The 24,278-nt window shown below is 39.7% G+C and overlaps 4 protein-coding genes across 5 annotated transcripts in view; all 4 read right to left on the reverse strand.

Annotated features, from left to right (window-relative positions):
* The window catches only part of LOC124278265, a 43,666-nt gene extending 38,320 nt beyond the window's left edge, over positions 1-5,346 (reverse strand). The window contains exons 1-6 of the mRNA XM_046713982.1: positions 5,128-5,346; positions 3,589-3,679; positions 3,316-3,352; positions 1,113-1,233; positions 551-602; positions 188-288 (exon numbers count right to left, since the gene is read on the reverse strand). Of these exons, the coding sequence (XP_046569938.1) occupies positions 188-288; positions 551-602; positions 1,113-1,233; positions 3,316-3,352; positions 3,589-3,679; positions 5,128-5,274 (549 nt within the window). The 5' untranslated portion in view covers positions 5,275-5,346. The remainder of the gene's footprint in view (positions 1-187; positions 289-550; positions 603-1,112; positions 1,234-3,315; positions 3,353-3,588; positions 3,680-5,127) is intronic.
* The window catches only part of LOC124278266, a 200,798-nt gene that overhangs the window by 99,884 nt on the left and 76,636 nt on the right, over positions 1-24,278 (reverse strand). The gene's annotated exons all lie outside the window — the stretch shown is intronic.
* Positions 1-24,278, reverse strand: part of LOC124278268 — a 187,787-nt gene that overhangs the window by 62,242 nt on the left and 101,267 nt on the right. The window lies entirely within an intron of this gene.
* Positions 9,609-23,957, reverse strand: LOC124278270. Of its 2 annotated transcripts, none has more exons than XM_046713990.1 (11): positions 23,912-23,957; positions 22,269-22,365; positions 22,041-22,066; positions 18,222-18,329; positions 16,860-16,934; positions 15,712-15,840; positions 14,792-15,052; positions 13,658-13,796; positions 11,585-11,799; positions 10,530-11,476; positions 9,609-10,106 (listed from the first exon to the last, which is right to left on the reverse strand). In XM_046713990.1, exons 2-11 carry the CDS (start codon positions 22,340-22,342, stop codon positions 9,894-9,896), a joined length of 2,187 nt encoding a protein of 728 aa, XP_046569946.1. In that variant the 5' UTR covers positions 22,343-22,365; positions 23,912-23,957; the 3' UTR covers positions 9,609-9,893. The 2 variants fall into 2 exon arrangements, with proteins under 2 accessions (XP_046569946.1, XP_046569947.1); XM_046713991.1 differs by having other exon boundaries at positions 22,269-22,362; positions 23,912-23,954.

Consider the following 24,278-nt stretch of genomic DNA (forward strand, 5'->3'; position numbering starts at 1 on the left):
AATAATAAATCATACCGAAAGGTATGCCAGGCTGTCCGGAGTTATTCTGTAGTACCTATTACGTTACGTTAATCACACAACATCCGTTGGATCATATGTGAAGGGTTTTAGTTTCATGGTCAAGTGATGGACAGTTAGGTACAGTTATGGGAGGGTCGGTGCCGGTCAGGTGGTGATGAGCTGATACCTTTTCGTGCAGGCGGTGTGTTTCCGCTGTACTGTTATGTCGTCTGCTCACCACACTTCCGTTCGGCAGTCTTTTACCGGAATACGAGTGGAGTAATCTCCCTTTGAATCGAAACAACATTTTGAGTAGAACAAACATTAAGGTGACTAAGGTAACAGTGAATTTGTATCTTTTCAGTTTTTATTCTAATTTTGAAACTGAGAAGGATGGGGTGCGGTCATTTGGATAACAATAGTCCCGAGTCCGTATATTGGTACTATGTACCAAGCCCATCATAGGTATGTTACTGGATTGGTGCTGATAGTTGCGTGGGTTGACACTCACTCACTCACTCACTCACTCTATAGAACGAACTTATGTTACCATGCTGGTCTGTCTCAAAGTCTCTGTACTTCCATTTAGACTTCGAAGAGCCCTGAAAGAAATTAAATTACCAGAAATAGAATTGTACAGGCCAAACACACACATCGTTCAGACATTATTCTCAGTAGTATGAGGGTCCAAACCCACGTGAGTATGAAACAACATATTACACGTGATTAAATATTCATAAATAACGTATGGATCTGTCAAACCCAACCGTCTTGCAGAATTATAGGTATATTCACAAGTTGAAAGTTTTTAATTTGTTTGCGTGTTGTTTAACGCCGCACTTAGCAATATTCCAACTATATGGCGGCGACCTGTAAATAACCAAGTCTGGACCAAACAATCCAGTGATCAACATCATGAAAATCGATCTACGCAAATGACATACGGTGACGTATTTTATCCTGAGTTCACATTTTGGTGATATCTATTAAATTATGAATGTCTAACTAGACGTTCAAAGCAACATTCTTAAAGAGTAGTTGGACCCAAAGCGCGTCTGTGTACTAATGATGAAAGCATGAAAGACACTGTCTCGCACAGGGTGCTACCGTACCTTGTTATACATAGACAGTGTTCCGGCCAGTAGTTTCTTCAGGGTCACCACCTCGTTCACCTCTTCCGGGTGGTGGAAGATCTGCGTCACTGCTCCATCCCCGCCCACGTGGAACAGGAAGCTGTAACAACATGACGGTTTTGATGAGGTAATGTTTATGAGATAAATATACTAGCCACATAAAGAAACTGTGCATTGTCAAAATATTATCCCAGTTGATAAGTAGGATAACAATGTCAAAGGTACATATAATCTTTAATTGAGGGATCATGAGACCATAACAAGTCGGGAGACTTTCAATTGAAAAGTCAATCACAATGACGTCACGAGTCCACAAGCGGGACAGGGGTCAAACGACCATGTCACAAGCTCAATAACGGGTATGTCCACCATCTGCATTGAGAACAGCAGTGCATCGACGACGCATAGAGCCTATCAAATGTGTAAGGAAGGCTTGTGGGACGTCACGCCAGATTCTCTCAAGTTCTGTTGCAAGGTCAAGGACGTTATCTTGCGGATGAGGAAGACGGCGTAGACGTCGATCCATCTCATCCGAAACATGCTCTATCGGGGAGACATCCGGTGAATTTGCAGACCAAGGCAGTAAGTCAACGTTGTGGTGTTGCAAGAAATCCATAGCAACCCTTGCCGTATGAGGGCGGGCATTGTCCTGTTGGAATGTTAACCCAGGGCCATGACGTTGCAGAAAAGTTATTGCCACAGGTCGAAGAATCTGATCCCTGTAGCACACACCAGTTACGTTGCCCTGAACAATCACCAAATGAGTTCTTTGGCGTGCTGTTATTCCACCCCAAATCATCACGGAACCACCACCAAAGCGATTCCTCTCCAAGACACAGGCCTGTGCATACCGTTCTCCCACGCGTCTATAGGCACGTTGACGTCCATCACTATGGGAAATGTTAAACCTGGACTCATCTGAAAAAACAACATTTCTCCACCAAAACTAGGGTCTGCGGACATGATTTCGGCACCACATTCGGCGAGCTTGTCGATGACGTGTCAGGATAGGCCGTATGGCGGGACGTCGTGGTCTGATCCCGTGATGACGTGAACGTTGTCGAACTGTGTTGGGGTGGATACGGCGAAATCCTGTGATGGTTCGGGTAGTCATCACTGCAGTCTGAAACCTGTGGCGAAGATGGGTCACCCTTATCCATATGTCCTGTCTTGGCGTTGCTACACGTGGACGTCCAGAACGTGGCCGATCGATGACGTCATTTGTGTTCTGGCAGCGTCTCACCAGTGCAGAAATGGTGTTCCGGTGGCAGTGGAAATGTGCAGCCACTTGTCGTTGAGACATTCCCCCACGGACCATCCCAATGGCCTCATGACGTTGTGCAGATGTGAGCCTTGGCATGCTATGCGTTTTAATAGCCGTTTAATTTTTTGAACGATCGCAAGGGCAGGGGTTGAGCTTTCCAAAGTGACAGTATCGTGTGGCATTCATTTGCTCTGTTTCTCTTTCCCGGAATGCACGTGCAACAACGTATTGCACGTCTCAAGGACGAACCCACTGACGTCACGGAACGTGGCACGTGCATGCATGTTGGATACATGTCACTCATCAATGAGTTTAAATCCTTATGTGTCTACACAGGTTTGATAACTTTAGATTTTAAATTTTTGTATGCACAGTTTCTTTATGTGCCTAGTATATATTTAAATATGTTCGTTGTTAAACACCGCACTCAGCAGGTTTCCAGCTATATGACAGCGGTCTGTATATAATCGAGGTAAGGCCAGACAATCCAGTGATCAACAGCGAGAGCATCGATCCCGTTAGTCGCCTCTCACGACAAGCATGGCTTGCTGAGAAAAGTTTTAACCGGAATATTCACGTTTCGTTTTTACTAACGTTGAAAAGCACGATATGCACATTGACAAACAGTATGTATATTGAGTGAGTGAGTGAGTTAAAATTTATCGTCACATCGACAATATTTCAGCCAGATCGTGACGAGAAAATTAATTTTATACATGGTAATTAATGGTAAATTGTAAAAACCCGTCAACGAAGGACAGTAAAATAAGAGATTTTCACAGATTCGAATTTAAAACTAGTAATTAAATCTCAAACAGTTTAACTATAGATGACAATACAAGGTAAAAACAGGCTATATATTGCCAAGTATGTATATTGTGAATAAGTAGTAAGTAATGATGTTCAAGGATAACTTACTTCCGTGTCAAGTCCCAGTGTTTAGGGTTGTTGTCCACTGAAAGTAACATGAGTCTGATATTAACAATCATCATATGAACGTCATTTTTGGGAAAGTGAAAGTGCCACAAAAGTTAAGAATAAATAAATATGACTAATTACGCATCTTTTAAGTTCCATAAATAGTATAAAATAGTCGTATCTTACTTTCGCAAGGTTCATAAATCGCTCTTTCTTCTTCAAGAGTTGAAAATGATTGCAAAACATACAAGGTTATTACAGGACAAGTATTACCATATCCTTGGTCAGAATGTTGTACAAAGCTGTCCACCATCAGAAGGTTCATGCTGCCATCGTTGGAATGATTCACGGGGGTCACATGGAACTGGAAGTAATAACTGTCCCACGTTAAAATAGTATCATGGACATATTTTCGGAGCTCTCTGTCAAATGTACCAAAGGCTGTATCGGTTATCATGCAGACAATTCTAGAAACACAATTAGGGCGAACTGGGTTTCGAGCCAACGATCACACCAATCAGAGTGAGTTAGTGAGTTTGGTTGGTTTTACGCCGCTTTTAGCAATATTCCAGCAATATCACGGCGGGGGACACCAGAAATTAGCTTCACGCATTGTACCCATGTGGGGAATCGAACCCGAGTCTTCGGCGTGACGAGCGAACGCCTTAACTACTAGGCTACCCAACCGCCCCCACACCAATCAGAAATACAACTGCACTGCAGACCGACACTACTGGCCTTACCTGTACAATTTGCCGAAAATGGAATTTTTGGTGGTGTTTAAAATAGGTGTGGAATTTTGGAAAACCAGTTAAACGAAACTGCATTAGAGACGTGTTTTGCTTAATCAAAGTATCGCACAGTAAACGATGCACAATACGTGTGGGTTCATTTGCATAGGTAACACTCTCCTCCGTCTATTTGTGTTTGTCATGGCCGAGGCAAAGAAAGTTATCAGTTGATCCGAGATATCATGCATTTTTTTTTTGACATAGGTCAAAAGTGGATGAGACAACAGATGATTAATTAGTTCGCAAATTCTTCGCAACGAAATTGTTACTCCACGACAATGACCGGGTATCGTGCGATCCAGATGAGTAAATGAGTTTAGTTTTTACTCGCTTTTTAGCAATATTCCAGCAATGGCATGGCGGGGAACACCAGAAATGGAGGAGATTCGAACCGGAATCTTCGGAGTGACGGGTGAATGCTTTAACCACTAGGCTACCCCACCGCCCCCTATCCCGATGAAGTCGGTTTCCCTGTAAGATCCCCAGGAACTGACATGTGGAGTACCACAAGGCTCGGCACTAGGCCCTGTGCTTTTTACCCTGTGCATTATGTTATGTCTTACATGTATGTATTTACAATTGAAGATTGTTACAGTAGCAAAATTGTTAAAATGCCACGCACTTTGCATTGGTCATTAAATACCGGGCATAACGACGATCGTTTGCACAAAGTTAACCGAGTCAGAGGAGTACAATATGACGTAACAAATTAAAAAAAGTCACGAATTAAAATTGCGACTCGTTCAAAAGGTTACTCTAAATGTTTTTGTTTTCTTGTGTTTTTATTTAATACAATAGCAAATAGCAAATAATTCAATATTCATGAAGCTGGATAATACAGAAAAAACACATATTCAAGCTTCGAAATAAGTTTAATGGTTGTATGATTAAAATACAAAGAAAAAGGAATAGGGATATAGGAAAGTAAGAAAGTTGAGAGAGGAGAGTGAGCTATGATCATATCTCACTCAGAATTATTGGTATTTCCTTATTTTCTAATGTATATACCATCAGAAGTTACCTTAATGACCGTTGACAAGTTGTGTAAACCGAGAACCTGAGATTTGGAAAAGTAGGTGAAATAATGCTTGTGTCCATCTTCAAACGGCGCTCCTGTGACACAGGACACCAACACAAGCAGAACAAAAGACAAGTCCGAGCTGACCATTCTGCTGTCTTCGGTGTCTTACATGTCCGCAGCTCAGGGGGCAATGTTGCGACTCAGTCAGTATCACTGTAACTTATACCTTTATACGGCGAACCCGCTCTCCACTTTAAAAAAAACCCTTATCAGCGTCAGTAAGCTGGTTAGAACAGGTGCTAAATAAAAACAGGTGAATGATAGTGCGAAATCCCCAGTTAAAATCGCGATGATTTGTATTTGACAGGGCCATGTCCTTCAGACAAAGTCAACTCTGCAGCGATTGGCTTATTGTTTCAAGGCCTTGTTCCTGTTGAGCAAATCACGTGAATAGATAATAGGCACTAGCTGAACACCCTGGAGGCGAAACAATTTGTCACACTATGGGTCTTTGATATGTATTGGTATACCTTAAAAACTTGGGAGACATAAATTGACGCCACACTAAATATGTACGTAGTCTGATTTAACGAATGTTTCTCTATTTGTTAGCAGATACCTTCGTCTTTGATACGCAGCTTTGTGGATTGCATTCGTTCGGTGTCGTTAGTCGAATTTATCTTCTTAAATTTACACATACCGGTGATACGGTATTGGTCGCTATATTAACACGATATCCACAAAATAATGACACATTCAATTTCAGGAAGTGATTACTTACAGATTATACTGTGACGTTGCTTTATATCGACATCATAATGAGTTAAGTCACAGTAGTGAGTTAAAATTTAAAGTCACATCGGCAATACTTCAGCCATATAGTGACTAAAACTAGTTCTAAATTCATAATACATACATATAATATATAAAAACCCGTCAACGAAGGACAGTGAAATTACTAGATTATCACAAAATGAGTTAAAACTAGTGAGTGAGTTAAAAGTGGAAAACTATTTTTGAACAACACAATGTAAAAACGGGCTAGCAATCGCCAACAAATGTAGGTAGATCACCATACTAGGGACCATGGGGACGTACAGTGCCTGTGCTACCTGCAGGGACCCTAGCTGGATTTACACCATCCCTACAGCCACTGGCGTTTATGCTGAGATTTAGCCATACATTAAAATGACAAAAATACTACGATTAAGAACCTGGTACACTTAAATTTACTTGAAATGTTTTGGGACTTACGTACCCTCTCAGGTAAGTCACAGTAAATATATATATATACTTATTGAGAATATTACCCTTCTTTCTTTGTTTACTGATACGTTTTGTAATCACACTTAACTTCTTTAAGCAACATTTAGAAGATGACTTGATGAAGAGGGACACTTTTTATGGATAGACAACTTCTTTATTGCAATAAATGCGACGTTTCGGTGTAGATCCTAACGCCGTTATCAACCAAATGATGATAACTTGCTTGATAACGGTGTTAGGACCTACACCGAAACGCCGCATATAATGCAATAAAGAAGTTGTCTATCCACAAAAAGTGTTCCTCTTAATCACACTTATACTCTTATACTTATACTCCCCTCACAAAGGCACTACCTGCCACACGTGGCCAACTACACCTTGCTCAGTATTTAAGGTAAGAGTGAGTGAGTTTAGTTTTACGCCACTTTTAACAATATTCCAGCAATATCACGGCGGGGGACACCAGAAATGGGAATCACACATTGTACACATGTGGGGAATCGAACCCGGATCTTCGGCGTGAGGGGCGAACGTCTTAACCACTAGGCTACCCCACCGCCCCATTTAAGGTAAGAACACGTAAACAATGTTATCAAGCCTTCCCCCATTTTCGGGGGATGACACTGTCAATGAATCAACAACGTCTACCATATCTTGGTGTGGTGGGTGGGGGTATTTAGGGCGTTTCTACAAGGGTGGCATTAAAACAAATGAAGCCACATCCGTCTCAAACATCAATAACCATAATTAATGCCCTCAGTGTCTAGGGTGACTATTTTATTCGAACTCGACACGTATAAAGGTAACACATGTTGAGTATAAAAGTAAATATTTGATAAAATTCGGAAATTAGGTTATTATTAATACTTTTTAGTCAACAATAAACGTCAAGTACACAGACAATAAACTGGATATCATATACATTGAAACATAACAACGGCATATTATATATTTCCAGGAACGGATTTTATAACCCAATATTCATTTTCAAATCTATGATATCCTTCATTGAATGTGCAATATGTGAAATTGAAATAGAATCTAATCTTGAATATTGCCACAATGTCTGTATGATTTTACTTAATACATGAAGCAGTCACACACATCGACATGGTCAGGTCAGATTCCTGTAGGATAATTGTTAGACGGTTCCTGCAACACGTGGAGATGCGTCCACAAGGATGTCAAGGTGGTTGATGCTCCTCAGGCCTGCTCCGTTTGTTGCCACGAATTTCTGTAATGATCTTATTTGTCACAAGACTATTAAGCTATTAAGTTATGAAACTGGCCCTCCCCAAACGATGGAAAAGTTGCAGTGGAAATACATGCCTTCAAAATGAATACTCAATTAATGATTGATATGTTAATAATGAAATGTGAAGAATTGCTCGTTCATTATTCCAAACACCTTTCTTACACATTTCGTTTTGCACTCCAGGAAAACGAAATGGATAGCATCTGATGAGGCTGGAAATGAAAAATGTAAGACTCATCAATTGTACTTTTCATTACCTTGCTATTCACAGTTCTCACTGACAACACTCCATTTGGAAATGGGGTACCATTGTAGAAAGGTCGAGACTGTCGTGGACCTATACCTGTTTCCATCCTTCACGAGCCATATGTTCCACATATCACTTATAACAGAATCAATATGAACACGTATCAGTTCATTTTGTCCTGACGGTGGGGTAGCCTAGTAGTTAAAGCGTTTGCTCGTCACGCCGAAGGCCCGGGTTCGATTCCCAACAGGGGTACAATGTGTGTAGCCCTTTTCTGCTGTCCCTCGCCGTGAAATTGCTTGGACAATTCTAAAAGCCGCGTAAAACCCAACTCACTCTCTCAATTTGTCCTTTATGGGGTGCTTCAAGAGGTTTATTAATGTCTATTCTATAAAGGTGTAGGACAAAGACTATCACCATTTAATCTTCATTTATACTTACAGTCATCAGTCTTTGTATCAAGTCTCCTGAATATTGTGCTGTCGATAAGCTTTGTTTTCACACCAGTTTAAACTGTAAAAAGATGTGTCACCCCCCCACCCTATCCTTTAACATGCAGGGCAACAAGTTATTCGCTGATTGTCTCGGTCACTGAAAGTGATTGAGTATGGTTTACGCCCCATTTTAGCAATATTCCAGCAATATCACGGCGGGGAACACCAGAAATTGGCATCACATATTGTACCCATGTGGGAAATCGGATCTGGGTCTTCAGCGTGACGGGCGGACGCTTTAACCATTAGGCTGCCCTGACGACCCTGAATGATGTTTGTTTGCAGACGTGATGACAATAATCCCCATTATGCAGAAATCCATGGGGCATCATGCCTCATATAGAGACAAATCTTTTATACATATGTAGAAGATCAAGGCACTGGGTATAGCCGATTTGAGATCTGGAGAGGTCTTCCATTCTGTGAAGGTAAGTGATAGGGATCGTTCATAATGTATGTGTGTGTGTGTGTGTGTGTGTGTTATGGAGAAGCATGTATAATGTGAATGACCCTCCCCCCCCATAAAATTTATGAACAAAGTAAGTGAGCCCCTTGCTTATAATGTATAAAATCAATGATCCCATCCCCAATGCATGTGTACAAAATTGATGATCCCCCCTTCTTCCCCAGAACAAAATGTGTGACCTCACCTTGACATTACTATCAATCCCTTCAGACATAAATTATGAACGGTCCTGTACTATCATAGGTCAACATGTGTTCTTGTTTTATGGTACAATTACATAAATCACTGTGTGACTTGATGCTGCTGAATTTCACTTCATACAAGTAAATCTTCATGGCTACTTGAAAGATGGGCGTGGGAAGTGTATACAAAGTTAATAACTATCATGCTTACTTCCCTAACCAATCCAACAATTTCTCTTTGAATCGTATGTAGTGATGCGTTGTAAAGACGCACCGTAGAAAAGGAAGAGGCCTAGAAAGACGCACATAGTGTTTTAAAGCTTTGGTTCCTTTCTGTAATTGTTATTAGAAGTCTTATGAAATGCTGATTTGAAAATGCCTCTGTGTTTTTGTAGAAGGCCGTCCGCAGTGTATGTTGGACATTTTTACCAATCCCATATACTCATACACAAACAAACATATATCCATCAAAAGAAACAACATTATGTTAAAGTCATCCATCTCATTTAACCTAATACTTTCGAATTCTTGCTTTCTACAATTATTCCAAAGTTCAATAATTACCTAAACGTAACGTTGTCATATTTCATTTATTTAAAACGTTTCATAACAGAATTCTACATTTTCAGGAATATAATTCGACCATTGCCAATTCCACACCAAGCTGCATCGAGGAACAGATATCATGTCCTTTCATCGCATCGTTCATGTACAAACATGTTTAAAAAATTTCAACATAGGGAGGAAAACTTTAAAGGTTTGTATTACCTTTATTCAGTGTAAATGTGTAATCAGTAAGCTGTAAGTGGATATATGCTAATTAGTTTTCAGTTTCAGTTTAATAAGAACATCATCATTAGACATGGGCAGATGCCTCGACAAGGATATCAAGGTGGTCGGAGCTGCTCATCTTTGCTCCATTCGTTGCAGTGACTGTGAAGTAGACGGCCTTGTTGTTTAGAGAAGGATCGATCTTGTTGGGCAGCAGACTATCCATCTTGACAGTGTGGTTATGAAACTGGCATTCACCAACAGAAGGACAGTAGCAGTCGAAGTATGATGCACACGCCTTCAAAACAAGAAATATAAATGTAGAAATGATGTTTTGTTCATGATTTGAAACAAATCTTTTTCTGTATTATAAAATTGAAAATTTTAAAAACATTCAGTCTGATTACTAATTGACGTGTTATGTATGAGTGACCCTCTTTACCTGTCCATTCAGACCCGTGAAGATCCGGGGTAGAATAGATCTTCAGCAACCCATGCTTGCCACAAAAGGTGACAATGCTTGTCGTAAGAAGCGACTAACGGGATCAGGTGGTCATGCTCGCTGACTTGGTTGACACATGTCATCGGTTCCCAATTGCGCAGAGCGATGTTCATGATGTTGATCACTGGATTGTCTCGCGCAGACACGATTATTTACAGACCGCCGCCATTTAGCTGGAATATTGCTGAGAGCGGCGTAAAACTAAACTCACTCACTCACCTGGCCATTCATCTTCTCTACCGCCAACACACCATGGCCAAGGTCTTCTGTTGAGTCTTTGATGCCAAGATACCACTCCAGGGATTCGATACCACTGTGAGGGTCACTGACATCAAAGTGGAGCACCATGGTAGAAAGGTCGAGGCTGTCGTGGACGTACACCTGCTTGTTTCCATCTTTAACGAGCCACAAGTTGGATATATCAGGAACAGTAGAGTCAATGTGGACACGTACCGATTCCTCCATTGAGTTGTTAAGAAAGTCTTTCATCTCAACAGAAATATCATACGTCTGACCATCAAGCAGTTTTGGTGTGATACAAACAGACTGATGGGTGAAGTGAGGAACCAGTGTCCAGTGTGATTTAGCTCCCTGGTTGACAGAGACAGAATACTTTGCCTCAACGATGCCATCAACATTAGGAGTCCCGTAGATATTAAGGACTCCAGTAGTTTGGTCATAGTCGGTTTCCACTCCAACCTGGGGACGAACTGGACTCAAAGGATTATTGACCCTCATTTCATTATTGTAGTAACGGCCTTTCCAGTCAATGCACACTGATCCAAGGTTTGTCTGCCATTGATAGTTAGATTTCTGTGTTGCGGACACGACCTGAAGGGGTTTTGATGGCATTGCCATCAGTTTGGATGATTTGTCATACAACACAAAACGTCTGACTGATTGGATGTTTCCAGCCTTGTCGTGAACCTCCAAGATGACAGCATAGAGGCCAGGTTTGTCTGGGAGGCGAATAGATTTATCCAAAGTAAACGTGTTATACGTTAGATCCAGACCTTTAAGTGGCGCATGTAGAACATCAATCATATTTCCATTATCTACAGTGCTGAGAATCATTATTCTAATGGATTTCAAGCCAGAAACTGCATCAGCCTTTCCACCGTGTGGTACTGGGTCTGTCCAACCAGAGGTTTTGACATGGATCAAACCTACAACAAGAACATTGCATGATAAACAGAACAATGATGAACATATGTTCACGGTTAAAATATCTTCAAAAATGAATCGTGTTGTAAAAAGATATATTTGTGGCACACCTGAACGTGTTATGCGGGTTGTTAGTTCCAGTGGCTGTGATGAACAATGTCCCGTTCTCAGCTTGGAGCAGTGGACAGGTTGACCCATATCATACCGGAAACAGACATGTTTGGTGGACGTTTGTTGAGACGTAACCTGGGTTCCAATATGGTGTCTGTCAAAATCTTGATACCTAAAGAATGCCCCTCCAGTAGCCGAAAACAGTACACACAACCTGAATAATATAAACATGCATTTGATATTAATATATCAGAAAAAATGGTATTGTTTATTACCAAGAATGCACTTCACACATTGCTTGTATGGAGAAAACCGGACCTTCATGGTCAAATACTAGTTTAAAATAGTATCAATTTTGCTGACTCGATAAAAAACGACGTTTGTCAGTTCAATCGTTTTACTTCACAGCTTTTCGTCTTCATGTCTTCATGAAGAACAGCCACTAAACATCATTGCGGCAATTATTAAGAAGCGTACGTGAAAGGTGAAATGCCTGTGCGGATGATAATCGTGTAACTGTCCTTCGTTGGCGAGTTTCACTGGATTGCATTGGCAGAAATACTACCGATATTGACAAAATGTTCAATTCGTTCTCATTGATCACTTAACAACTCAAATTAGCTTTGGCCTAACGTTCACGCAAAAGCGAGTCAAGTATTCACCTGATCAAAGAAAAACAGGAAATATATGACACATACCAAAATTTGCAATTCCATCAAATATAATTTTGAAGGTGTATTTTTTTCTAGTTTAATACAAATGGAATGGAATCCACCATTGGTTACACGTGCTCAATCGTCCGGTTTCAAATCGTTTTTGTCTATTAACAATTATAATATGTTCCCACTCTAATACTTGATTCAAATACGATCTGGCTTGTTTTAATGCATTACATTGCATAAACCTTTCAGGTCCCAGTTGAAATGAGGGAAATACAGCGGATATAGCAATAAATCATAACTCCCTCGCGTTGATCATTGGCATTTGTCACACATGTATTCAAGCTCAAGTCAAATTTTCACGATTCAAAACGGAAACACATGGTTTATTGGGATAAAGAATGGAATGGAGTATCAATTTGGTCATTGACGTGTCGAATTTCTCCAATGCCCACTACATATTTTTTTCAAAAGATTCACTTTTTAGTTTTGTTGACTCTTATAGTTCAAGGCCTGGTGGGTAAATCAGTATAAGGAAACTGGCTGTTTGATGGTTAGTTAAAGACATTAGATTCTCAATATATACTATCCCCAAAAAAAGAAATGCATAGGCCAGAAATCTGTTGCGAAAATGTTGTATTTTCAAACATGTATAACTCGTGCACAAATAGACTTCAGTGAATGAATTTTTACACCAGTTTAGAAGAAGGTAATGTCTATACAACCAAGTGGATACTTTTAGATAACGTTGAGCGCGATAGTGACGACGTAGCACAGTCCCGACGTCGGGTCTAGCTCTCAGACCAATCTCTTTCAACCTGTTCCGTACAGTTTGACCGGATATCCTCCGAAGTCCGGCCACCCAATTTCAACTGGAAAGTGATTTCTGTTGCGTTGTGGCGATGCCTTTTTAATCCTTGTGAGAAATCTCATCAAAATCAACATTTTTAGGTAATGTCGATTTTTCACTTGTGCAAATCATGTTACCAACACTTCTGTTACATATTTTGACGATAGATTTTTGAAAATACAAATCGCCTATGCGTTTCTTTTTTGGGATAGTATACTTAAGGCTAAATTCAATCTTCTCTACCAACTTCCCTAATACATATTCATATATGAAAAGACAGATCTCATTTCTCATACTGTTTTGTCAGTCAATCAATCAATCTTTATTCCGTACTTCAAAAAGGCCACAGGCCTGTAATGCATTTAAAGTTTACATGAGTAGTTACTAGTCATCTATAAATTCTTTGCTGTAACAATCTTTTTTATTCTTAAACTTCAAGCGAAATAGATGCACATTGCCAGATAATGTAATAATGATGTTTTAGCATGTGTTGGCAATGATATTAATTTTCTTACACTTAGATGCTTATAATAGTATTGCACTGTTTTGTCACATGGTCATACCTTTCTCCATCATACATGTCTGTAGGTACTGTTATAGTCCGTGAACATGTCAAGGAAGAAGATGGTGAAGTGTTCCCAAGCGCTTTTGAGCAGTCACTTCCGCCGGACAATATAACTGTGGATAAGCTAGTTTCAAGTCCTGCACACAGAAAAAAAGTTTATAATGCGTATCAATATCTGTTCGCATTTTCTTTCGATTAGTGCATGAAACAATATGAATATGGTCCTATAATGTAAAATTAATGCCTCAGGAATATTTTTTTAATGAAATGCACAATGCCTTTTTAGAAAGTGATCAAATGTAACACATGTTACATTTGGGATTACACTTTCTTAGTAAAGTACATATTCTAGTACTTTTTTGGGTTGAGTCCTATCCGGGATTCGAACCCACACCCTCAGAATCAGGCACCTAATCGCCAGCACACAAAGTCAGACGCCCAGACCGCGGTGGAAGCTGCGGTGGCAGAGGGGTCTAGGCGTCTGACTTTGTGTGTTGGCGATTAGGTGCCTCGAATCCCGGATGGGACTCCACCCAAAAAAGTACTAGAATCTGTACTTTACTAAGAAAGTGTAATCCCAAATATAACATATGTTACAATATTTTTATTAATGCTCATTACTACGTGGATCAAACGACATTCCAACAGATTTAATCTCATAACAGAAAACATAATTATTTGTTCAAAATGACGAGACTATTTACGGGAGTATGATCCATTGGGTGAGTGTATTTGGAATATCACTTTCAGGAAAAAATGACAGGCCTGTAATAGAAACCCCAGGAATATGTTTATTATTGCTCATTGCCATATGGATCAAACGAAATTCCAACAAATTTAATCTTATGAAAACATAATTATTTATTCAAAATGACGAGACTATTTACGGGAGTATGATCCATTGGGTGAGTGTATTTGGAATATCACTTTCAGGAAAAAATGACAGGCAGTTATACCTGTAATAGAAACCCCAGGAATATGATTATTAATGCTCATTGCCATATGGATCAAACGAAATTCCAACAAATTTAATCTTATGAAAAGATCATTATTTGTTCAAAATCACGAGAATATTTACGAGTGAGTGTATTTGGAATATCGCTTTCAGGAAAAAATGATTAGGCAGTTATACCTGTAATAGAAACCTTCGACAGGGTCGCCTTTGAATATATTATTCCGTATCCTTGCTCGTAGATGTAGTTTGGGGGGTTTCTGATGTCAAGATTGTCTAACTTGGCGCTCAAAATAAGGTGTACAGATGTGGGATTCAAGTTGACATATGTATCGGATTCATATTCACATCCAGGGTGAGAGCCATGTGTGGAGTTTCTCACGTTGTGATGTTCATCGGTCATCCCAAGATGGCACGTTAGCAGTTGGGGCTTCTCAGCAACTGTAAATACCATTTTTTATGTATTGTTTTCATTTAGTTCCAGACTTACGTTCCCCTGGGTTATTGGCAGACATATATACTACCAATCAAAAGGTTAGGCTCACTTAAATAACTCACTATATGTTATGTATATATGTATGGTTACATCGAAGATGAATATCTCCACTAACTTGGGGAACCAACTGCAAACCTTATGCAGATGTACTGCACGAGGATCAGGCATCAAATTGCTGTAAAGCATGTGCAAATATCATGCATGTGAATAGCTGCGTTTTAGTGTAAAGTTTTGTTACGAATTCGTCAATTTTCACTAATTTAAATCATTTATTGAACTCATGACAATAATCTTGTCAACGTTACAAATGTGTTTTACAATACATCAGTTCATGTGTCAACAGTACCTTTAAACAGTATGGACAGTTTTGCAAAATGTATTTTAGAACAGTTGACTTTATACAAGTAACTGGCTACATTTACACTAGTGAGTCTAAACTTTTGATGGGGAGTATATATAGCATTTCAGAGTCGAACAGACAAACAGTAAATTGAAAGGTGAAGTGCAATACCGCAGGAAGGCAATTTTGTAATCCATATTTAACTTATACTTAATATATATCCGAAAACATATTATATATTTGGGAGCCCCTTATTCCTCTCACGATCACACTTTGTGTAGCTGGCTCCTGCATCTTGCTTAATGAACCCGTTCCGACATTTGCAGGACGTCCTCAATCTTATATCAGGGCAGTCCCCAGGCCAACACCACTGGTTCTTCCACGAACACGTCACTGATATAACAAACAACACAGTTTCACAAGATCAACAGATCTTAAGGAAAATACACAATGTCTATATATCAACATAATGTAGGCACCACCTGAACAGAAGGGCGTGGTTGTAAAACATTTGGTCCAAACAGGGGATCATACCACAGCACACTGGTATTCACCTGTAAAACACGTGCTTCACAGAATATCTCAAAACCTAGGGGTTGCACGCTCACGTGCAACAAAGCGAACTTGCACATTGGGTATGAATTTCATAATTGTGGTATGTGCACTACAGGTTTCTGTACAGTCTTAAAGATGACAGCACTAAAATATGTTTTCTTACAGACGAAGACACAATGCAAATACACAATGGTAAGTTATTGGCATGCATGGCGAAGATGGATGCTACCTCGAACATTAAGCACACTGTCGACTGATAGGGGGAGCAAGTGGCCACCGGATCGAGGAGGACCGAGGAAGACAATGACTGTGAAACGAGTCTAAATGTGTTTGGCAAAACACAATCCCATGGTCTTAATGACCCGGTAATGGAGAGTGGGAATCTGACTTTCCACCAGCACCATCAGAGGAGGCTGCTGGTGTGAGGAACCGTCGTTCTAATAAACGACCCCTCTCAGAGATTTGCCCACGCTTGTCGTAAGACTTACGGGATCGGGTGGTCAGGCTCGCTGACTTGGTTGACACATGTCATCGGTTCCCAATTGCGCAGATCGATGCCCATGCTGTTGATCAATGGATTGTCTGGTCCAGACTCGGTTATTTACAGACCGCCGCCATATAGCTGGAATATTGCTGAGTGCGGCGTAAAATGCACTCACTCACTCACAGACTGGCACAGGCAAGAACGTCGGGCTAGGTAGAGACTACCACTTGATCCATTTGGTGATGGTTAAGTGATGGTGTGGGGTTTCCTAAATGGTTATACATTATATTTGTTGAGCATATATATCATTTTCAACTTCATATATTTTATCTCATATGTGTTTGTATACATGTAACGATTTCAGGATACGTACAAGCGCAGTCCGGATGGCTCGTAACCTGCCACCAGATGGAATAGTCAGGATCTCCCCTAGCATCAAGACATTTTTCTGGAAAACAATGCATTCGCTCTAATGACGACACAGATTTAAATATTATTCATATATAATATGCAATCAATATGTACTATTTGAACGTATTATTCTTTACCTGTAAGTCAAGAAAAGGTACTAAATAAAAAATTATATGAATACGCTTTAGTTACCACTACCAGCAATGCTGTCATTCAAGCACCACGTGTTACTCATTCTGTGAAAGTTTTAATGCACAGAAATTGCTAGCCGCCCCCATCTTCCCCACTGGTAGGAACACATATACAATATCTGACAATCACGACATTCAGATCAAACATACTTGTTGTAACACGGACAATGTGGACTTTGTTCTTACCACATGTTTTACACTTGACACGGATCACACTGATACCTAACGTTACAGGCGGGGCAACAAGCAAGGGCTTACTATCACTGCATAAGGTGCTGATAACAACTCCACACAGCAGTGTGCCAAAAAATGCCACTGGCCCGCTGGCCCGTGGCTAATAAAAATCCGGTCGGGCCTGTAAATCGCCACAGTCACTGGCCTGACTGGCTTGTGAATTGTCAAGGGGTCATTTTGTAAATATACCACTGTCTCCGACTTGTTAAGTTATAATAAACTTTTAAATCATTCAAGATTTTGGCCTGATAAAAATGTTACTATTAGCAGCTTAATGATGAAACCCGGGTCATGCCAACAATATCCTTTTCTCATCTATTTTTGTAATCTTTTGCTTAGCTTGTACATTCAAATTTCAGGTGGGCTAGTTACTTTCAGGCATAGCTGGCCTGACTGGCTAGCAATAGTTGGAAACTATTTCGCATACTGCCACACAATCCAACCGATCAAAAGCCTGTATATAAAACCCTGGCTCTAGGAAACTCCGCTTTAACGGGCACCCGTGAGGCTAATCAGACAGAACACACCTGCACCCGTCTATACCCTATCGATAACAACCCATTTACGACGAGTAACTTACTGTCAAACGTCGATGCACCTGACAAAAACGCAGCCTACAAGCTGTAACTGAAATTCGTGATACTAACATATATTCAATCGGAAATCACATAATTCAATTCCAATACGTCTTGTACAAGAGTGAGTGAGTATGGTTTTACTCCGCATTTAGCAATATTATAGCAATATCACGGCGGGGGACACCAGAAATGGGCTTCACACATTGTACCCATGTGGGGAATCGAACCTGGGTCTTAGGTGTGACGAGCTAACGCGTTAACCACTAGGCTACCCCACCGCCCCCTTGTATAATAAGCACACTTGCTAAGCCGTATGCTTACCACATTGTGATCCAGTATACCCAGTGTGACAGGAACACTTGTTTGGTGCAACACAGCTTCCTCTCTGGTTACAAGCTCCATTTGTGTTGTCCTTGCCGTAACAGATGGCTGAAGAAGACAACATGGTAACACCATGATGTTTCAATACGTTACTCTTCTATTGAAGAGAGGTTTGTTTGTCATTTATGAGATCATTACGACAGCGGCTGCAAATTATTATTTGGCATTATTTGGTTTGATGTAACATTTGTCCCGAGCTAGGGTGTTCGTTTGGAAGAGACTTTGTTTCATTGCACTACAGTTTATTGTTGGAAGAAATGCAGTTGTATTGGATAATTACTTCTTTGGATACACAACAAACTCAACAGCGACTGCAAATAATAATTTGGCATAGCAAGGCGTGGCGTAACATTTGTCAACAGCTAGGGTGTTTGGATGAGACTTTGTTTCATTGCACTACAGTTTATTGTTGGAAGAAATCCAACTGCATTAGATAGCCATTTCTTCAGTATTACAACAAACTCAGCTCTAACATGGTAAATGGTGCTGTATTGGCTATAATTGAATAGAGGTCCTGGCAACAGAGTGAAACAACTGTGTATGCTTCGTAATGAGTATTATTGAAGAACCCGTGAAGATCCGGGTTAGAATTGATCTTCAGTAACGCATGCTTGTTGTAAGTGCCGACTAACAGGATTAGGTGATCAGGCTCATTGACTTGGTTTATACATGTCATCGTATACCAATCGCGTAGATTGATGCTCATGCTGGATTGTCTGGTCCACACTCGATTATTTACAGACCACCGCCATATAGCTGGAATATTGCTGAGAGTGGCGATAAACAACAAACCAAAGTATTACTGACATATAGACAGCTTCCGTAGCTGTACGCACTTTGCCTGAGAATAACTAGACACCATCTATGATGAAGCTGCAAGGCAAAGAAACTCTTTAACCAGCTTGAAACTACTTTAAAGTTACTTATGGCACACTACATATTCAATTCAAATATATCAATAACTCTAGTGTTCGTGGTGAGATTCACACATTATATACTTTCACTTACGGTGAGTGAGTGAGTGAGTTAATATTTTAGTCACTTTGGCAATATTTCAGCCATATCGTGACTAAATCAAGTTATAGATTAATAATAATTGAAGGTAAATTATAAACACCCGTCAACGAAGCAGTAAAACAAGTAGATTATCACAGATAGAAAATTAAAACTAGTAATTAAATCTAATACAATATTAAAATAGCAGGTTATAGATTGCCAACAACCGAGGTAGATCACCATACTAGGGACCATGGGGACTTACAGTACCTTTGCTACCTGCATGGACTCACATACGGATGTTATCATTAATTGGCCACTACAGAAACGTACATTAGAAGGCATCGAATAGAGAAAGCAAACTAGAACTGGTTGCTGGTTCGTTCGTTCTCTTGCTCACTCACTCCTTCTTTCATCCACTGCAATATCTCTGTCAGGGAGAATAATATGTCTTTTGTTCAATCTCACAAAGGATAATTATCTAATCTCAGACCACAGAAGCATTTGGACCAAATAATAATACGCTGTACATCAATACCTAAGTTGCAGTCTACATTGTTCTTAGACTTCCAACCTGGACAACACTCATACACTGTTTTTGATTTTGTGATGTATCTGAAAAAATACAAAATTGGAGTGAGTGTTTGAGTACGGTTTCAGCTATATACAAGCAATACCACAGCGACACCCGAAATGGGCTTCACATGGTGTAACCAGGCGAACATAACAGGGCATTAACACATCTTGTGAGATCAAGAACACAAGTAGATATCATCAAATAGTTGAAATGATAACTGAATAATAAATATAAATATAATGAGTCAGTGAGTGAGTGAGTTAATATTTAACGTCACATCGGCAATATTTCAGCCATATCGTGACGAGAACATACTTAACATTGAAATGGAATATATGTGTATTAAAAACACCTGTCGACGAAGGACAGTAAAACAAATAGAATATAACAGTTACAACTAAAACTAGTGTGGAAAGTTAAAACTGATAGCACTATTTGGACAATACAATATAAAGAAACAGGCTATAGATCGCCAACAACTGAAGGTAGATCACCATACTAGGGACCATGGGGACTTACAGTACCCTTTGTTACATGCATGGACCCTAGTTGAATTTACACCACCACTTCAGCTGCATGCGATTGTATGACAAGTTTAGCCAACAGTTTAATAGAAGGAAAATACTGCGTTTAAAAATCTGGTAAGTGTAAATTTAACATTGAAAGTTTCGGACATTGTGTTACCAGAAATTCCAAAATGACAAGGTAACCAACAGAGGACGATGTCGTATTGGCCAGTAGCTATTACTATAATGAAATGGAATAAATCTACATTTAAAGAACACATTCTCTGTTTAAAATATGTTTATAGTGAAAAAAAAAATGATTTGCAACGGAGTTAAAAGCCTGTACGATCATGCCATGCATATCCTTGATTGCAACATGATTTACTGCTAATAGTAATACCATAATATATACAATATATGTTTTATTTGATACAAGATAGATGACAAAACGTGCAAGCATGGTGTAAGTTCCATGGATGTCCAAAGTGGTGTCATGACCAACATATGGAAGCATTGTCGAAGGTCAGTTAGCAACGATATTTAGAGAGTGATAACAAAACGACGGGAAATAGATACATTTTCGCAATGAGACGGATACCACTGAAATTCCCATACATAAACTATGTATATAACGAACACACTTATAACGAACTGTTCGTTTTGTCTTGGCCACTTGATGTTCATGTTATAGTCCGTTTGGCTCAAAAGCGGACCGATGAATTGCAATCGAAAACTCGAAAACTAATAAACACATAATACTCAATGAAACGCTGATCATAATCAAAACATCAGACTCTGTGATTTTGTTTGCAGAACTTATGTCCTTAAAAATAAAAATCATTAAAATGTTGACACAGTTCACTATTTGTCACGAGGGAGGAATGCAAAAAGAGATAGAGAGGAACAGCCAGGTGTACGGGGTTGGGGGGTGGGGGGCACGTGCACAAAGCTATTGATTCATTTACCTGTGCTGTGCCGTCTCCATACTTTCTCACACATCTGGCTGTTCCTCTCTTTGTATTCCTCCCTCGTAACAAATAGTGAGTGAGTGAGTTGAGTTTTACGCCGCACTCAGCAATATTCCAGCTATATGGCGGCGGTCTGTAAATAATCGAGTCTGGACCAGACAATCCAGTGATCAACAGCATGAACATCGACCTGCGCAATTGGGAACCGATGACATGGTCAACCAAGTCAGCGAGCCTGACCACCCGATTCCGGTAGTCGCCTCTTACGACAAGCATTGGCTACTGATGGCCAATATTCTAACCCGGACTTTCACAGGTCAACAAATAGTGAACTGTGTAAATATTTTGATGATAGTTTGTTAAACAACGTTTTTAGTTTTAGGACATAAATTCTGAAAAAAACTCACAGAGTTGGTCTGATGTTTTGATTATGATCAGCCTTTCATTGAGTATTATATGTTTATTAGTTTTCGAGTTAGATTGCAATTCATCGGTCCGCTTTTGAACCAAACGGACTATAGTAGAAAAACCGTTACTCATAACGAACTAGAGGTTGTTTCCCTTTGAGTTCGTTATAACCGTAGTTTACCCCACACTGAGATAGATAATACAGCATAAAACACATTAATTTCATCAGTATGACAACGGGAGATCTGAAAAGGAATTCATAGTCATAAAAGATTCATAGTATAATGCACCATACTACACATACCTTTGTCGATAAGTAGTAGTCCTCGACTGAAAGCAGAATGTGTAAAAAGTAACAATTGACCATCGAATGACATGCTTTATGAAGGTTATTTGGATAACCCTGGAACGATACATATTTACATTACAATTAAACACACTGTTACAAAAAACGAGGTATTATATATAATGAGTAATTGAAATCATGATATTTTTCATTATAAGCTGAGAAAGAGACATTTCGATATCATACCCAGTAGAGATGAGACTTTCTGCCTGCGAGCAAAGGTAGATGGTTAACAATGCGAGGCTGCCCAAAAGCTTCATGTTATACGCTGATGAAGTCACTGCTAAAACAAAGATTATGATTAACGTGGATTTCTGAATAAAGGAGAGTAAAGACTGTTGAAAATTGGTACCTAAACCCGACGCATATTAACACTATATTCTGTCCTTGTAATCTAAGAAAGAGGCTTTCGGATACCATACCCAGTAGAGCTGCAACCTTCTGCATGCGAACAAAGGCAAATGGTTAACAATGCAAGACCTCACTCTGATTTCGTCACTTCAAAACATAAAGATAGCTATAAGTATCAACAATGTTGTTTCAAAATCAAGATAGGTTGAAGAATTTTTAATATAACAGGGATGACGTGTCAAATATATACACATGATCAGTTGAAGTTAAGCAAGGTTGAGCGCGGAGAGTCTTGGGTGGATGACTGTTTGGCAGCTTGACTCCTGAGGGTTTCAAGGACTTCAGTCCTGCCACACAACGAAGCACATGTGGTCCCAACTTAGGAAAGTGAGTTTGTTCAAAATTGCCGCGGTTCACCAAGCAGAAAAAATGGGTACCCGGTGCCATAAATCATATGACTACTAACCTTCTAGCGCTTCACAGGCAGCTTGGGTTATCCGAGGTAATAATTATCAAATTGTAACTGTGCGCTTTGAGCATGCTTAGGCTTATACCCGCTTCCAGTTGTCTGTTACCATCTACATACATACATGAGTGAGTGAGTTAAGATTTAAAGTCACATCGGCAATATTTCAGCCATATCGTGACTTAAAACAAGTTATAATTCTAGAATACATAAAGGTAATTTTAAAAACAAAACTGTCAACGAAGGACATTAAAACTAACTAGAATATCACAGACAAAACTAGTATGTAACTCTAAAACAGCTTAATTACAGAAGACAGTACAATAGAAAACCAGGCTATAGATTGCCAACAACTGAACGTAGATCACCATACTAGAAACCATGGGGACTTACAGTACATTTGCTTCCTGCATGGACTCTAGCTGGGTTTACACCATCCCTTCAGATGTTAGCAAGCATTGCTAATCTAGCCATAATTAAGATGACATATATACTGCGGTTAAAAAAGTGAGTGAGTGAGTTAAAATTTATCGTCACATCGGCAATATTTCAGCCATATCGTGACGAGAACAATTAATTTTACACATAGTAATTAATGGTAAATTGTAAAAAACCTGTCCACGATGGAAAGTAAAATAACTAGATTATCACAGATTCGAATTTAAAACTAGTCATTAGATCTAAAACAGTTTAACTATAGATGACAATATAATATAAACAGGCTATATATTGCCAACAACTGAAGGTAGATCACCATACTAGGGACCATGGGGACTTACAGTACATTTGCTTCCTGCATGGGCTCCAGCTGGATTTACATCATCCCTTCAACTGTTAGCAATTGCGACAAATCTAGACATGCATTAAAATAACACATATTCTACGATTAAAAAAGTGGAGTTTTAATTTACTGGGAATGTTTTGGGACTTCCGTACCCTCTCGGGAGGACATACATACATGAATGTGTACAAACAGAAAATATAATGTACGAAGAGAATTTGATCCACTCACCTGGCGATACCCGTCAATATCAATCCGCTTCTCAGCATTATCTGCACCGACACTCCCCTAAAAAAGGCAATTCGTGCCACATATGGCCAACTACACCTCTACCAACATTTAAGGTAAGGCCATGTAAACAATGTTATCAAGCTCTTCCATTTCTCTTGGTCGACAGTGGCAGTCAAGCATAAGCATCTACGAGTATCTTGTTGTCTTCAACTGTCAAAAGTCAATAGAACTACGGCCTCGTGTGTTGTATTCTCGTCCCAATTTCTCCTGCACTATGTTGGAGGGACTTCGCGGATTGTTTACTTCCGAGCAGCAAGTTTCGTGTTACGATTTAGACATCTGAAGCATGACACGCATACATCTCCAT

The sequence above is a fragment of the Haliotis rubra genome, unplaced genomic scaffold (genome assembly GCF_003918875.1).
Source record: "Haliotis rubra isolate DU_JTF1 unplaced genomic scaffold, ASM391887v1 Scf234, whole genome shotgun sequence".
In the NCBI taxonomy this organism is placed as follows: Eukaryota; Metazoa; Mollusca; class Gastropoda; order Lepetellida; family Haliotidae; genus Haliotis; species Haliotis rubra.

Bases quoted from the DNA above. Each gene is read 5' to 3' on its own strand.
- LOC124278270 (XM_046713990.1), bottom strand. From the start codon at position 22,342: ATGAAGCTTTTGGGCAGCCTCGCATTGTTAACCATCTACCTTTGCTCG. The intron at 15,841-16,859 runs GTACGTATCCTG...TTGTTATATCAG, and splicing joins GAGCCATCCGGACTGCGCTT to TGACGTGTTCGTGGAAGAAC. The intron at 10,107-10,529 runs GTGAGTGAGTGA...CTTGTTTTGAAG, and splicing joins TAGAGAAGATGAATGGCCAG to GCGTGTGCATCATACTTCGA.